The 17,289-nt window shown below is 42.7% G+C and overlaps 1 protein-coding gene across 4 annotated transcripts in view; it reads left to right on the top strand.

The window, feature by feature from the left end:
• LOC133040586 (CD48 antigen-like) overlaps window positions 1-11,749 on the top strand; it is a 45,880-nt gene extending 34,131 nt beyond the window's left edge. The window contains exons 3-6 of one of the 4 annotated variants that reach the window (XM_061120464.1): window positions 3,997-4,287; window positions 6,262-6,372; window positions 6,708-6,835; window positions 9,319-11,749. In XM_061120464.1, the coding sequence (XP_060976447.1) occupies window positions 3,997-4,287; window positions 6,262-6,372; window positions 6,708-6,835; window positions 9,319-9,552 (764 nt within the window). In that variant the 3' untranslated portion in view covers window positions 9,553-11,749. Of the gene's footprint in view, window positions 1-3,996; window positions 4,288-6,221; window positions 6,377-6,707; window positions 6,836-9,318 lie in introns of all 4 variants that reach the window. The other 3 variants (XM_061120466.1, XM_061120467.1, XM_061120465.1) reach the window with 3 other exon arrangements.
• Window positions 11,750-17,289: the final 5,540 nt, after the last annotated feature.

Below are 17,289 nucleotides of genomic sequence, written 5' to 3'. Positions count from 1 at the left end.
GCCCTCATGCTCACGGAAACTGAAAAACTGACAGGGGCTCACTTCTGTATTTAGGGACCATGTACTCTCTCATCTTCTTTTTCAGTGTCTCTCTCTCTCTCCTCCTTTCCTATCAGCTTTCTTCTCTTGGGCCTCTCCAAGTGGTTGGGAGTGTGGCTTTGTGCAGCTATGCATCCCACTCAACCAGAGGGCAAAGGGAGCTTCCTGGCTCACCTTACATGGGAAATTCTAGGAAGAGGCTCTTACTAGTTGGGCTAGGTTCTCAAGATTACCCCTAGATAGGTCACTGACCAGGGAAATAACATATTCTGATTGTCAAGACCTGGGACTTGTGCTGTCGCGTGTAACCAGGGTCAGAGTGTTTTGACTAACAAGTCATATGCAAACCACAATGGTTGAGCAAAGGAAGAGTTGCTTGAAAAAGAAGTGCTACTAGCTGGTTTCCCTATGTCTTCAGTTCAGTTCAGTTCAGTTCAGTCGCTCAGTCATGTCCGACTCTTTGCGACCCCGTGACTCACAGCACGCCAGGCCTCCCTGTCCATCACCAACTCCCGGAGTTTACCCAAACTCATGTCCATCGAGTCGGTGATGCCATCAGCCATCTCATTCTCTGTCGTCCCCTTCTCCTCCTGCCCCCAATCCCTTTGTCTTACTTCTAACTTATCTGATAATTCACCAGTTCCCTTATTAAACCTTATAATAATACTTGCTTACTTACCATTGCTGTGGAAGTAAGTACTCATCACAGCATGAGAGATCCGCCATTAGTTAATGCCAGTGTTCTAGCCTTGTTTCCAGCCAAACACACTGTTCTTCAAGTACAGCCTCTCTCTCTCTCTCCCTCTCTCTCTCTCACCTCATGTGCTTTCAGAATTGTCATGTCCTATAAAGGCGTTTCTCATCCCTGTTAAATGAGTATGTCCATGTTGAAAGTTCTGAAAGTTCTGAAAATTCTTTTTCCTAATTCTTTTATGGATCATATTTCTCTCTGCCTTGCACTACAGTTATTTGTGTGTGGCCCGCTGTGCTCTTGGGAACAGGGGCCATGCCCTATTCTTCTTGCCTCTGTCTGATGTTTTATACAGGTCCCAGGAGGCATTCAAGAAGTATTCCTTTAAACAAATAGTTTTAAGCATTTTTTAAAGAAAATGATAGAGATGCACCTAAGTTTTCTAGGATTTTTATATTATTCAATCTTGATTAATATTCCTTTACCTATTGAAAAGAGCTTAACAAAAGTTCAAAAAAAGCCACACGCTGAGTGAACACTTTAAATGCCTAAAAGCATACTCTGCCTTAACACCTATCTATGCTTCATGACTCTTTCTAATAGACATTCCGTTTGATTTTACATTTAAATTATCTGTTCATTAAATCAGATCTTTTAAAGTGATATAAAAATATCATTTTCCCCAGATGCATGTTCACTGAGTCTTGGGAAGAGCCCATAAATTTGTATTTTTTAACAATTGCCCCAGATCAAGGGTTGGCAAACTATAGCCATTGGTAAATCTAGCCCAATGTCTGACTTCATAAATAAAGTTTTATTGGAACACAGCCACACACCCATTTGTTTCGATGTTGTATTTGGTTGGTTTCTCCCTATAATGGCAAAGTTGAGTAGTTGTTTCAAGAGGCCATACAGCCTAAGAAACCTAAAATATTTACTATCCAGTCTTTTGCCCTTTGCTTACGCCGGCCCTAGATGACTCTACTGACACAGCTAATCCATGTAACTTTATAAGGTTATTATGAGGATTAGATGAGCTCATGTAAAGCCTCTGTAACTAAGTCTGGAAATACATACCTGCTCAATAAATGCTAGGTGTTGTGTTTTCTTTTCATCTGCTAATGGCATAAACTGCATTAGTAAATTTCCTAATACTCTCTTTGCATTCCTATAATGAATCCAACTTGATCATAGTGTATTGTGTGGTTATATTTGATAATATTTAATTCAGGAATTTTAAATTCTCTGTTTGAAACTGACATTAACCCATGGATTTTTGTGTTTTGTCTTGTTTTGGTTTTGGTATTCTTGTCTGATGTGAATATTAAAGTTAAACTGTACTTTCAGAATGACCCGGAGATATTTTGCCTTTTAAGCTCTGAGACAGAGTATATAACACAAGAGTTTTCTTTCTTTGGTCACTTGGTCACACTCATCCCTGAAACCAGATTCTTTACCATTTGAGCCACCAGGGAAGCCCTTCTCTTATCTGTGCTGCTGCTGCTAAGTCGCTTCAGTCGTGTCCGACTCTGTGTGACCCCATAGACGACAGCCCACCAGGCTCCTCCGTCCCTGGGATTCTCCAGGCAAGAATACTGGAGTGGGTTGCCATTTCCTTCTCCTCTCTTATCTGTAGTTATGTCCAATTCTCATTCTAAGTGACATTTACTTATAACTTTAAGTTTTTAGTTAGCAATATTTTTTTGATTGATCTCTTTTTTAAATCAACTTTGATTTTGTTGATCAAATCTTTTTACTGTTATCTATTCATGTAAATTAGGAATATGTTTGACTTCAATTAACATTAAGCTTGACTTGTAAAGGCTTAAGAAATGGGCGTTTACTTTTCTCAAATAACCAGAAGTCAAGAGGTAACTTTCTTTGGCATCCATGTGTCTGTTGAACATTGACCCCTGAGGTGGAGGCTCACTCTATCTTCCTGCTCTGCCATCATTGGCACATGGGTTTTGTTCTCAAGCTTGTGGCTTTGAAATAGGATGGCTGTTTCTCTAGGCATCATTCTAGAAAAAAAAAAAAAAAGAAAGACAGGGGGAATAGTCTTTCTTGTATTGAAGCTTTCTCTTTTCAGGAGTGAAGACTTTTCCTCTCACACAGCAAATTTCCCCTACTTCACTGCTCAGAACAAGTGCAAGTATAAGAAAGACTGAAATGGAGAATTTTGCTTTCTAGATTCTTCAATAGACAAAGTCAAGGACAGTGAGGAAAGAGGGACTGAGCATACCTACCAGACTGGCCACCTGGCCATTAACATCTTTGTTTACCTATGTTACATCCTGTCCTCTAATCCGTTTATATCTGCCACAGTAAAACCATCTATTGTAGTATTAGTGGATTTGATTTATGCATTTCCAAATCATGTTGCTAGGTACATAGTAATCTAAAATATCTCTGGCCTGCTTAATGTTTTTCATCTCAGATGAAAGCAGTCTATAGTGACTGTTGCCACACCAACAATCATTTGGTTGACATTTTCCTCATCTATTATTTTTCATCTCTCTTTTTGATCTTTCTGTATCATTAAACAATATAAATAACATACAGCTGGTTTTACCTAATTTGGGTCTTGGTTTTTTAATAGGGGGCTATAATGCACTCAGATGTATTTTAATTTTTTACATGTATGGACCTACACCAGACATCTTATTTAATGTTTCTTATCAGTTTTTTCTTGCCTTTTGTTTTATTAATACAGTTTTCCTCTATCTAAACTTCTCTAGCAGTTTGGAAATTATACAACATTGTACTTTTATTTCATTGGTTACTAAACTTACATTTTTACTTTAACATTTGAAGATAATCAATATTTTTTTAATTCTCTAAACAAAACAAGAATATAAACATGTCTTTACAGTGTATTCTCAGTGTCTCCCATTTTTCATTTATTGTATACACAATAATATATATGGTTACCACATATTGATATATCATGTATTTACTTATAATTATATAATTATCAGATTGTTGTTGTTGTTCAGTCACTAAGTCATATCCAACTCTGTGACCCCATGTACTGCAGCACTCCAGGCTTCCATGATAATTTAGGTGTCTAGACTTAACTGAGCATGGAAGCTTAAGCTGTCAGTGGGCTAGGAATCAGAACCTCTTAGGCCAGGGAGAGTAGGTTCCTTCCCCAGGCCTACAGTTAGAAATCTCACACAGATGTATCATGTGCTGAGAGAGGTGATACATTCAGATTGGCCTCCATTCCTGAAGGTCAGCTTCTCTTTTGTCCCCTCTTGCCCTAGATCCCATCCCACACCCCCAGATCCAGATTCGTTCATCATCTAACACATCAGGCTGGTGCAACATCAGTCTAGAGTGTGAGATCCCAGGAAACACAGGGAACCTGACAGTCACCTGGCTAAGCCAGGGCCTCCCCAGGCACCTGGAGCAGAGAGGGATACCCCCCAACTCCAGGAACCTAAGCCTGAGCCTGCCTATCAGCCACATCAACAGCCACCTCACCTGTGTGGTCAGCAACCCTGCAGAAGAGAAGAATGCAACCCTACACCTGGAGGACATCTGTCCCTGGAGGGGTGAGTGTGGTCAGCTAGGAAGGTGATCAAAATGAGCCAGCAGAGACTAGGGGAGGGCAAGGCTGGTAAGTCTCAAAGAAAATGGAGGGGGGAGGGGCGGACTGAGGAACATTTTAAGGCAGTTTAGGTGATGCAACCAAAACTTCCCCACCTCAGTGAATGGCCACAGCCTCATTACAGTCTTGAAACCTGCAAATCCAGAAACTGAACCAATTACCGAGACTAATGCTTCACTCAGAACATAAATGTGAGACTGGTGTGTGTTCACCCCCTTTCCCAACATCAATGAGCCTGGGAGGCTGAATTAAACATCAGATCTGAGCAGAGGAAGAGAAAGATCTGAGGAGTAAAGACTGAGGAACTCAGGGCACCCTGCCCCAACCGTGGAATGCTCCTGTCACCCAGACTCTGGCCCTTACCCTGGGTGGGCAGGACTCGCATAGCACATTCAGGCTGATAGATGCCCAGTTTTTTGTTGCATTCCAGACTTGCCCTTCCAAAGGATGGTTACCACCTCTGAGTACATAAACCACAGTTCAACCCTCCTCTGAGCAGTGTGAGAACCTGTGGTCACTACAACCGATTACTATACTTTCCCCATCAGCCTAGAGCAACACCTTGGTTACATAAAGGGACTAAGTGGGGTGGGTCATAGGGTGTGAACGCTTACAAAGGAGCCTCAGACTGTGGCATTGTAAAATGCATAGGGAAAGAAGTCCCCTACTTTCCCTAGGAATATAAAGCAGGAACAACTGATGTTAAAAAGAAGGTGTAATTTTTAGTTCAGCTGCCCCATCCCACCAATGCCCTCCTGACCCCTACTTGCTCATGTGGGGCTCTTGTCTGAAGTCTCTTTCATCTCGTTTCCTCACTCACTTAGATTTCAAACCTCACACTGAGTACCTACTGGGTACTGGTGAGAGGGGAAAGGCTCAGTGAAAAATAAGATAAATCCTTGTCCTCAAGGAACTTACAGTGCAGTGGGGGCTTCACCACATGCTGGCTGTGAGACTTGAACAGGTTACTTAATTTTTATAGCTTTTATGTAATATGGATAATAATTGTATCTACTTCACAAGGCTCTTGTGAGGATGAAAAGAAGTAATCTGCCAAGAGATATCAGCACAGTATCAAATATCAATAATATCATATCAGAGATATGCAGTAATCTGCAGAGATATCAGATATCTGTTATGTGTGTGGCACACAGCATGTCAGTAATTATCAGAAGATAGTTCAAAGAAGGGGAAGAGCAAATTTCCAAATATAAAAACAGAAAACAGCAAAACTCTGTAAAGCAAGTATCCTTCAATTAAAAAATTAATTAATTAAAAAAACAGATGTTAAACAATAAAGTGGGAGAAAATACAAAGTATATGGTTTGGGTATGAAAGAAAGGATGGAAGAGAGGAAGGGAGGGAAGGAGGGAGGAAAGAAAGAAGGAAGGAAAAGAAAGAGGGAGGGAGAAATGGAAAGAGGGAAGAAGGAAGGAAGAAAAAGTTGAGCAACTGCTTCCTGATTTGGGAAAGGCATCACAGATACGGGAACACATGAGATGGGCTTTGAAGGATGAATAGGAGTTTTCTTGTGGGGTTATAGAAAAGACATCCCAAACAGAGAAAAGAACAAGCCTAAGGTCTATCCTAGAGTCCTTTATCCCTTCTTCCTCTTAGAACATATTTTCCTTCTGGGAGTCTGAGGCAAGAGGCAGGTGGAGGGGATGAACAATGTCACACACAACTAATGGAAGCCTCTGAGGGTCCTGTTCAGAGATCAGACAGAAAGTCTGGTAATGAAACATTATAGTAATAGTGGTTAGTGTGTAGAGATACTGGAAAGGAAGAAACTTGTCAGAGCTGCATCAAGGATGTACACTCAGGACACAGGCTCTGAGCCAGGGGGGTCCCACCTGCTCCCCATTGCCTACCCAACAGGCCTGACTGAAGCAGATCTGACACCAGCCTTTGACTCCAGGTTCTCTGCAGAGCAAATGGCTTTGGCTTTACATCCTACTCATGGTTCTGATGGTGAGCCTAGGGGCTGGAGTGTGGATCTGGATGAGAAAGAAGATGCATACCAGGAGAGGCAGGTGCTGGGTAGACCCTGAGGGGAGGGCTGGGATGAGGGGGATCTGGGGGAAGGGAGTAGATCAAGACCCCAGGGAGGGCGGTAGGGCAGTGGGCAGGTAGAGGCTCATTGACCTCTTCCGTGAATCATTCCTGATAGAAGCCTGGGGTAGAGCAATGCTGGGGGCGGGAGCTACGTGCATGCCCAGAAAGGAAAAGCAGAGGAAGGCAGGGACAAGACAGGAGTCTGGGACCTGATACATGACTGGGAGAGCAATGACTGCTCTCACTCAAGGGCTTACAAGGGATCACCTCCAATTCCATTCATTCTCACTGAGCATCTGCTGTACATAGGTGGGTCCACTCTCCTGCCAACGGATCCCCAAGCCCTTCTGACAGAGGAATCTACCAACCTTCAGACTGTTGTGTCCAACAGCCTAGACCCTCCCTATGAAGAGATCAGCGTCCTGAGACACCATAAGGTGGGTCCAAGGGGATCAAATCATACCAGTTCTGCTATGTGCTCAGAGGCAATAAGTCTGGGGGAACCCAGAGTATTCTATTCCCTATCACATTCTGGGTCCAGTCCTGGCTTTGGACAATACGGTTGCTGTGCTTGGCTACCCACAGCATGCTGGGAGCTGAGGTGCCAAGTTAGGAAACCATCGATGGGGAGCATACTCCACTCATATGTCCACAGCCTCATCACATCCTCACCAGTACCCAAGGAGGAGGGTTGGCAGAGCAGAGAAGTGTAAATGACCAGGTGTCTGGTAGACCCCATCACCTATATAAGACTCAAGGAAGTAAAAGGAGGACACCCTAGCAGGTCCAGGATTGACAGCAGACCTAAGAAGCTGAGGAGCATCAGGAAAAGCTCAAAGTCTTTCTCTGTCCTACCTACCTGAGATCCTACCACTAATACCACATCTTTAGGTAAATGTTTTAATGCCCTCCCATTGATGAAGTGTTCCTAGGAGGGCATCTCATGTTGGCTACTGACCCTTGGTTGGAAATTGGTGCTACGGTCATAGATAGAACGATTTCACCAGCGGCAAAGAACTTAAGACAGAGATTACAGGAGGAAAAGAAGACATCTAAAGGACTTCCCAGAGCAATGATTCTCAAATTGAGCTTGCATCAGGAACACCTGAAGGGCTTGGTAAAAATGAAGTTTTCTGGGCCCACTCCAAGAGTTTTTGATTCAGTAGGTCTAAGGCAGCCCCGAGAACTTGTATTTCTAACAAATTCCCAAGTGATACAGATCCCAAGTGACCCTGGTCCCACATGTTGAGAATCACTGGACGAAAAATGTGAGCAGAAGAGAAGCAGGGATGCCCAGGAGTAGCCAATGGCCAAGTCCTCTCCTCTCTCATCCTTTGACTTCCCCAAATAGGGGACAATGCGAGATGATTGTGTCACAAAGCATCAGGATCTGGTCCAGCCCCAGCAGGTTATAGTAGGGGAAAGTGAGACATAGAGGGAATACTTTGACTTATTAGAGAACCATGTAAATGAGGCAGAATAGGGGTGTCTTCATTCCCAGCCTAGTCTTCCATGCACTGTCCCCAACTGCCTCAGTGCCCTCCACATTGTGACTTCCCATGGCAGCCCCTCTGGGTTATGTCCTTACCTAGCCTGGGCCTCGGGGAACTTAGGAAATTGTTCACTGTGACCCGAACCCTAATACCCTTGCAAAGAAGCACAGGAGGGAAACAATGAGTGATTTTGGGATAGAGAAACCGATGAGGAAACATCTGACCCAGACATGCAGCCCCATGCTGAAGCCTCTGACACCTCATTTTCTGCCCTTGGGGAGCTCCCAGTCTGGTGGAGAAAATAAACTCCCTTCAAGGAGACAGGAAGCTAAGTGCAAAAAAGATGATGGTGGCATAAAGAAGAGTCTGGGGAAATGGATATGAGGCTCTGATACAGATTTCTTTCTTTTTTTTTTTTTTAATGACGTATAGTTGGCTTACAATGTTGGATTAGTTTCTGGTGTACATCAAAGTGATTCAGTTTTAGATAGATAGACGTATACTTTTTCATATTCTTTTCCATTATGGCTTGTTACAAGGTACTGAATATAGTTCCCTATACTGTATAGTAAAACTTTGTTGCTTATCATTTCTGTATATAGTATTTTGTGTCTACTAATCCCAAACACCTAATTTATCCCTTCTTACCACCCCCCTCTCCCCTTAGTAACCACACATTTGTTTTCTATGTCTGTGAGTCTGTTTTTGTTTCATATAATGAGTTTGTGACACAGACTTCTTGATCAACTCCAGAAAATCACTTCCCTCCCTCTGCCTCAGTTTATTCTTTTTATAAAATGAGGATTACAGTATAATAGCTTGCATTTACCTGACACTTATCAGCTTTTCACAGCAACTTTTGCAATGAGAGCAAAGTGATTTGCAAATTAAAGTTCGTCAAATATCTGTTGAGCACCTACTGTGTTCCCTGAATTGTTTTTATCTGAGCTACGAAAGTCTACAAAGCAAGAAAAGTCCTTGGCCTCATAGAATATTCTAGGTTGACGGGATGGAGAGTGAAAAATCAATAAGCAAACCATCAAGTTCTGGGTGATGATAAGTGTTAAGAGAAAATAAAGCAGAAAAGAGAGGTGGGATAGGTAGTGTGCAATTTTAACTAAGGCTGTCAGGGGAAAACTCACCAAAAAGAGAGACCCTGAAAGACATGAGGGGGTGAGAAAAATGGAGGTCTTGGATTAGGGAGAGAGACATAGCATCTTGGGTAGAAGACAGAGCAAGTGCAAAGATTCTACAGTGTTCAATAGAGAGTCTGTGCTGAAGCTGTATTTGGGGGGGTTATCAGGCTTGAGAGCCAGAACTACCTGGGTGAAGACAAGAAGCTCATAAAGAGATGTAGCTTGACTAATCCTTCTACCTGATGCTTAGAAATAGATCAAGACCACTCCTAAACTCTGCTTGAATTGCAGGAAGACTTGGAGAAGAGCAACTGCCACTCACACAACCCTGAGTGTACTTTGGCCGTCCACACTATCTACGAGAAGATCCGAACAAGTCCAAAACCCCAGGATGATGCTTCAGTTCAGTTCAGTCACTCAGTCGTGTCTGACTCTTTGCAACCCCATGAAACACAGCACACCAGGCCTCCCTGTCCATCACAAACTCCTGGAGTTTACTCAAACTCATGTCCATCAAGTCGGTGATGCCATCCAGCCATCTCATCCTCTGCCATCCCCTTCTCCTCCTGCCCCCAGTCCCTCCCAGCATCAGGGTCTTTTCCAATGAGTCAACTCTTCACATGAGGTGACCAAAGTATTGGAGTTTCAGCCTCAGCATCAGTCCTTCCAAGGAACACCCATGACTGATCTCCTTTAGGATGGACTGGTTGGATCTCTTTGCAGTCCAAGGGACTCTCAAGAGTCTTCTCCAACACCACAATTCAAAAGCATCAATTCTTCAGTGCTCAGCTTTCTTTGTAGTCCAACTCTCACAACTCTGGAAAAACCATAGCCTTGACCAGATGGACCTTTGTTGGCAAAGTAATGTCTCTGCTTTTTAACATGCTGTCTAGGCTGGTCATAACTTTCCTTCCAAGGAGTAAGTGTCTTTTAATTTCATGGCTGCAATCACCATCTGCAGTGATTTTAGAGCCCAAAAGAATAAAGTCTGACATTGTTTCCACTGTTTCCCCATCTATTTCCCATGAAGTGATGGGACCAGATGCCATGATCTTAGTTTTCTGAATGTTGAGCTTTAAGCCAACTGTTTCACTCCTCTTTCACTTTCATCAAGAGGCTTTTTAGTTCCTCTTCACTTTCTGCCATAAGGGTGGTGGTGTCATCTGCATATCTGAGGTTATTGATATTTCTCCCGGCAATCTTGATTCCAGCTTGTGCTTCTTCCAGCCCAGCATTTCTCATGATATACTCTGCATATAAGTTAAATAAGCAGGGTGATGCTTAGACCATGATAAAACCGGGGCATGACAAGGACCTTGGCAAGATCTGCCCCATCCCTTTACCCCTTTACCCTTAGGCCCCCAAAGATCCCTTCTTAAGGTGGAGCTGGGACTAGAGCCTAGGTCTTCCTGACCAATCTCACTGAGCTGCTCCCCCAAGTTCTCACCAAAATTTTCTTCCATCACAGGTGGTAGGTGGTGACTCTGCCAGTTAAATAACCAAATATGAGAGGGAAAGCCTTCAGCCTTCAGCCACACTTTGGACCTGTGAACCTCTTAACCCTATTAGGGTATACTCATGGTCAGGCAGGACCTGCACAGGGGTAGTGGGGGGAAAGAGATTATTTCTCTGAACAGGGAGGAACCTGGGGCCCCTGAGAAGGATGAGCCTTGAGGGGAGGACCTTCAGGGTTTCACAGTCAGCTCACCACTATGAATAGTGAAAAGAATGGCCTTTGTCTATTATAAAAAAAGAGGCCTGTAGATACAAGATTCAAGGTCAGCTGTATAGTAGAGGGGAGTGGTGGAAAGAGAAGTAAACAGTTTTTCTTTTTTTTGGCTCTGTCATATACTAGAATTAATTATAGACACAGGAAATGTACTATCTGGTTTCTCAAAGTTCAAGTAATTCATGCTCTCTTATACTTTCATTAAATTATACATGCTTGCACAAAAGTCAAAAGGCATATCTTATTGAAATAATAATTCTTCATCATTTTGTTGTTATTAAAAATAGTGTCTTGTTCCCCCTGTGTATTCTAATTTTATTAACATAATACATATGAGTCATATATTAAGCCATGTTACTCAATTTCTCTACTGTTTGTAACAGGTTTTCATTTGATCCCTTTGAATTTAGGAATAAATAAAAATGTTAACAAGGGATTATAAATTTTGCTTCCTTCTTTCCAATGTTTATTCTTCATTTCCTTTTCTTATCTAATTGAATTGGCTAATACTTCCAAAACCATGTTAAATAATCATGACGACAAAGAATATCCTTATATTGTTCCTAACTCTAATATAAATGCTTCTAGTGTTTCTCCGTTAAGCATGATGTTGTGTTTTGGGTAAGGCATATCTGCTGTATCATGTTAAGGAAGTATGTATTTATTCTTATTTTATCTCACATATTTTATCAAGAATTTTACCAAAAATAAAGTATTAAATTTTATTGTTCCCCATTTATCACTTGTGAAGATAGCATATGGTTTTCTTTTTTATCCATTAATAATAAATTAATAGATGTCTTAGGATTGAACTATTTTATTATTAGGATAAATCTCAGTTAATGTGTATTATTTTTTAATGTGATAGTGTTTGACAATATCTTTAGGATTTGCATCCTTATTTATAAATGAACTTCTCTTGTACTTTCTTTGATGCTTTACTTGGCCAGTTTATTATTTGTGTCATGCTTATTAAAGATCCCTTTATCCTCATTTTGTGTAATAATTTAAAATTTGCTTTATAGTTAAAAAAGCAAATTTATAGTTATAAATTATAGTTTTATAGTTATAGTTATATATATATATATATAGTTATAGTTAAAAAAAGATATTTTTAAGAGAATTGTTCTCATTACTCAGTGTTAATTTAATTTTTATTATGTTATATTAAGATGTATAAATATGAAACTTTATATTAATGTCTTGTGCTTATATTTTTTATATTATAAACCAAAACAATGTATATAAAATAAATAAGAACCAAGCAGCAAAAGAGTAGGGCAATGATTATTTAAACATATTCAGACTGAAATATGCGACTTTAACGTAACATGATGGGTGTTTTGGTTTTGCTGAAATTGAACCATTGGTGTTGATATTAAGAGGAAAAACAACTGCAGACTCACATCAGGTTCTATATTTAATTTTTTTTAACTTTAATACAAAAAATGCTAGTTCACATACCTTTATTATACCAACACTTGATTAAAGCCTTTGTTTACCAGAACCTCATCTTAACCAAAACTCTGCCTGGTAACAAATGATAGATCTGCAAAATTGCTTTATTCACCTGAAAAAAAAATTATTAGCATGACATTATTGAAGTCTTCATTCAATACATATCTATTTACTTGCCACTGGAATCACAGGATAAGAATGTTCTTTATTGGGTACCCCATAATGGGTATTTACAACATTACTGCTAATGAACTTTTATGAATTTGTACCACAAAAATGAACCCCACAACTCTCCTCACAAGTCAGACATGTCCCTGACAGCTACCTACCAGGAACTTTTGAATGTGATCTGCCTGTTGGAGAGGTGCTGAGGGGAGGAAGGGAGCCAATTTGTCAAATGTCAACTTAGTAAATGATCAAGTCATCAACAAGTGATCAACAAAGTGATCAAATCTATCCATTTACCAGAAACTTATTTTTTTTAGCTATGTGTAAAACTTAAAGCAATTCATATTGGATAAAAAATGGTTTAACAGCTTTTGAAGATTTCTGTTATTTTAGCTGGCAGGTTTTCATTATTTCTTCCTAAGGGCACTTAAAGCAATGTTCCATATCTCTCTAACCAGCTCCCTGCTGGAGACAGAAAGAGAAGTCAGCTCACAAGACAGCCTGAGAGGAGAGACTGGCGGGCAGAGAGATGAGACTGACAGGCAGAGGGACTGGGGGACTGAGGCCAGGGAGGCAATCTGAAGCCAGATCCCTGGGATCTTTTCTCCCCAAAGTCCTCACGGGCTCTGGTAATCCATCGGATTCAAATAACAAATTTTTATTAACAATTAATAGGAGGAAATATTTTATAAATTTATCAAATTCATCAACTTGTTCATCCTGTGATTTACCCACTTAAAAAATGGATTTTTCTATAAACTGTCTTTCAGCAAACTGGTTTTAGCTGAATTAACCTTTGGGCAAATGTACATGAGCCTTAGAACTTAATGGATAAGAAATTAGGCTTCGGGGCCCAGGTGCCTGGGTCACATCCTCACACCGCTTACCAGCCGCAGACATATTCTTGAGCAAGGCTTTGACCTCCCCAGTGCCTCCATCCCCTCAGCTGTGAGAGGGGAGTTGTCAAGACTTCCCTCACAGAGCTGTCGGCAGTCACTGAGTTAACAGACTCACATCACTCAGAGTGGTGCCAGCATCAATAGTACAGGATGTTATTGTCACTCTGTCCCACCTCAGAGCCAGTTCCCCCACCTGTTTCCTCCATGTGAACCATGCACCAGGTGGTCTGTGCCATTATCTGGTCCCCTCCCCCCCCCGCCATGAAGATTCTTTAACACAAAAGCAAATGCAGCCCTGAAAATGCCTTTGTTATAAGGTGGGCATCTGTAAGATCCAAATATATACATACTAATTATCAGATTATTAAACTCTCAGATTATTATTGAAATGAAAGCAAGAAATATAAACATTCTAACAAGAAGATCCAACCAGTCTATCTTAAAGGAGATCAGTCCTGGGTGTTCATTGGAAGGACTGATGTTGAAGCTGAAACTCTAATACTTTGGCCACCTCATGCAAAGAGTTGACTCATTGGAAAAGACCCTGATGCTGGGAAAGATTGAGGGCAGGAGGAGAAGGGGACGACAGAGGATGAGACGGCTGGATGACATCACCGACTCAATGGCCATGAGTTTGGGTGGACTCCGGGAGTTGGTGATGGACAGGGAGGCCTGGTGTGCTGCGGTTCATGGGGTCACAAGGAGTCAGACATGACTGAGCAACTGAACTGAACTGAACTGAACTGAACTGAACTGAACAGGCACTTGCAGGATCCCAAGACTATAAAACACACCAGTTTGAGAAACACCATTCCAGGAGCAAGAGACCCAGATGGGAAAGGCAGCAGACACAGGGGCAGAGGGGTGAGGAGACAGAAAGCCCGTGAACCACAAGGATACCACATCACACAGCCGGCCCAGTCTGATGGGGAGGAGGGGAGAGGGAACAGAATCACACAGGCACTCCTCATGAAACAGGAAGACCCCACCCAGAGGAGACTGTTTCTCTGTGGTTTTAAAGAACTGAAGCAAGTGGAGCAGGCAGGGTTCTCCACCTCCCATGGCCCAAAGCTCATGCTCTCCTCCCACCTTCACCAGGAAGCTGTAGACCAAACAAAGAATACCAGCCCTCACATACAGATCTCTAACTCATGTGCTCAGACTTCAGGGTCCTGACAGAAGGCAAAATCAAAATGAATCCAAATACACAGGTTTGCCAAGGCAAACAGCAGAACAAACAGAAAGTCTCCAATCAAAGATGAAAATGCAGGGGGTGAAAAAAAAAAAAAAGCTAGCAGAGACCTACACAAATATTTGATCCTCTAAAATAAATGAAAGAAACAAGAGTTTGCAAAAAAGATTGATGAAACCACAGGTAAAAGATGAACTAATAGAATATGAAGGGAGTTGGGGTGAGGCAGCTAAGAAAACAATTGAGGAGAAAATTCTTTTGAAGAATTTAAAAATACAAAGAATAGCATCAACATGACAGAAAATCCCATCAGTGATGTGAAAGACAGAATGAGAAAATAATATAGAAAACAAGAGGGGAGCAATTAGATCAAAATGGACTGACCATGGGAATCAAACATGTAGATAACTAGTTCCCCAACAAAGACACAGAAGGAATGGAGAAATAAAATACTTCCATTTCCTCCCCCAGACCCTCCCTTTTTCTTACTAACAGAGCCCTGACTGATCCTACTGCAAGATGAGATATCTGATATATGGGGTATAGGTGGGGATATTCCCATGGTCTTGTGGCAGGTGAAAGTGAAAATCACTCGGTCATGTCTGACTCTTTGCAACCCCATGGACTATACAGTCCAAGGATACTGGAGTGGGTAGCCTTTCCCTTCTCCAGGAGATCTTTCTGACCCAGGGATTGAACCCAGGTCTCCTACCTTGCAGGAGAATTCTTTACCACCTGAGCTACCAGGGTAGCCTCATGGTGGGTAGGTGACCCTATTCTGGACAATGATAGGTAAGAAAAGTTTTCTGGGAGCTTCTGAAAATGACTTCTATCCTGACTAGAGGAAGGAGGGAGACCCCCCACCCCCACCCCGGTCTTTGCCTCTGACTGTGGCTGTGTGACAGTGAAGAGCTTGAAACTGTTGGAGCCATTTCAGAGCAGAAGGAAGGTCGGGAGATGCAGAGGCTGAGCCATAGCTCTTCTCTGGGCTTTGGCAAGCTCTTCTCAAGGGAGCGGCAAGAGTGATGCCACAGATGTGGGGAAAGAGCTGTGTGAAGATGGGTGAAAGGAAACAGTTTTGGAGTTTGCATTTGCTAAATTACAGAGTGTAAAGTTGTGGTTGAAGATGGTGTTGGACATGTAGACTGAAGTTAGGTTTTGGACTTCTTATTTAAGATGTTCATGAACCAGGTAAATGCATGTGTGTTCTCTTCTTCCCTGGAACTATAAAACTATGGTAAAAGTATTTTGCTTAAGTGTATCAGTCACATCAAAGAGAAACAGGGAGGAAACCATTCAGCAGACCAGAGATGCCTGGAATCTCAGAGACAAGGAGAGTGGTTGCCTAGTAAAGCAGAGTCAGACCTGGGGCCAATTACATCAGAATCTCTGGGGTTGTGCCCAGGGGGGCAGGATTTTGTTAATGACTCAGAAGAGCCCAGTGTGCAGCCAAGTTTGAGAACCACTGACCTAGAACACACATGCAGGGACACATCAGAGGATGGAGTCGTCTGCCCAGAGAAACCACGAGGACTCAAGCTCAGAGAGCCAGGTAGGAAGCAAAGTGGGGTGAGAATGGGGCTGAAACAGGGAACCAACCTACTGGGAGGTCTGGGCATGAAAGAGTCAACACTTGAACCCTCCCCCAGCCCAGGCGTGACCATCCAATGACCATGATCCCAGGCATTTCTTTCCTGACAGAAACAAAGGAAAGCTCTTCTAAAACAAAAAACAAAACTTCAAAATCCTGAATGCACAGTCTGGAGAGAACTCAGCAGCTTGTGTGGGTACTGGACCTCAGGAAATCCTTCTCATTCTGACCTTTAGGGTTTTCCCAGCATAAACACCAGTCCCCTGCCCCCCACGCTAAGGTGGAGCCTGGCTGCCCACAGAGCTGCCTGGCTCCATTTCAAATATAAGAGGAAAACCTCTCTGGTGGGTGAGGGGCCCCCAAAGATGGACAATGGGAGGTCCTCTGCTCAGGTCACTGAGACAGGCCCCTGTGCCCATGACCATGAGGTGGGAGCCCAGCCCTGGACTGAATTCTAAAGGATTAAGGATGGGAGAAGTCTGACCCTTGGATACACAGGGCACTGCTTCACCTCTTCCTGCGGAATCTACACAAGAGACATTTCCTCTGATGTCCAGCCCATCAGGGGCACCTGGGAGCTAAACCACCACCAACGCCTCCCACCTGTCTAGTTACTTTCCAGTGCAAAAATACTTTCACCTGTGAGAGGCAGATAAGTACTGTTGTGATTACCTTCCCATTTTTCAGATGAGGAAACTGAGGCTCCAGAGAGATTAACTGGTGAACCCTAAGGTGTGGAAAGTCAGTCCATGGCGGAGTCTGGCCTAAGACCAGGTCCCTGCTCTTTCCGATCACTGGTCTTTCCAGATCCAAGTTCCTCTTGGTGCAGTGAATCTCCCACTCAAGATGGTTTCAAACCTTGAGAAGCCACACGAGAGGGAGGGAAGCCAGGACTGTCCCAGGGCAGCCTCTCACCATCCTCACACACTGCAGATAGAGTAACTAAGGCCCATGGCTGCATCTCAACCATCTCTGAGATCAAGATGACCTTTGGTCAACCACAACCACTTCCCCCTGCATTTAGTGAGTCACAAATAGGCCTTATCTCCCACCACAACCTAGACCTGCAAAGCCTGCTGAGAAGCCTCAGCTGGTCGGTCTCCCAGCAGGGCCCAGGGAACCTTACTGTCTGTGAACTGCAGGCTGGTGGACCTGCCCTACTCCCGGGGGCAGTGAACTGTCCTCCTAGGGAGTCTCATGGCCCAGTTTTCACAGGATCTTTCCA

The sequence above is a fragment of the Dama dama genome, chromosome 20 (genome assembly GCF_033118175.1).
Source record: "Dama dama isolate Ldn47 chromosome 20, ASM3311817v1, whole genome shotgun sequence".
NCBI classification, from domain to species: domain Eukaryota; kingdom Metazoa; phylum Chordata; class Mammalia; order Artiodactyla; family Cervidae; genus Dama; species Dama dama.
This window is presented reverse-complemented; position numbering and strand designations above follow the sequence as displayed.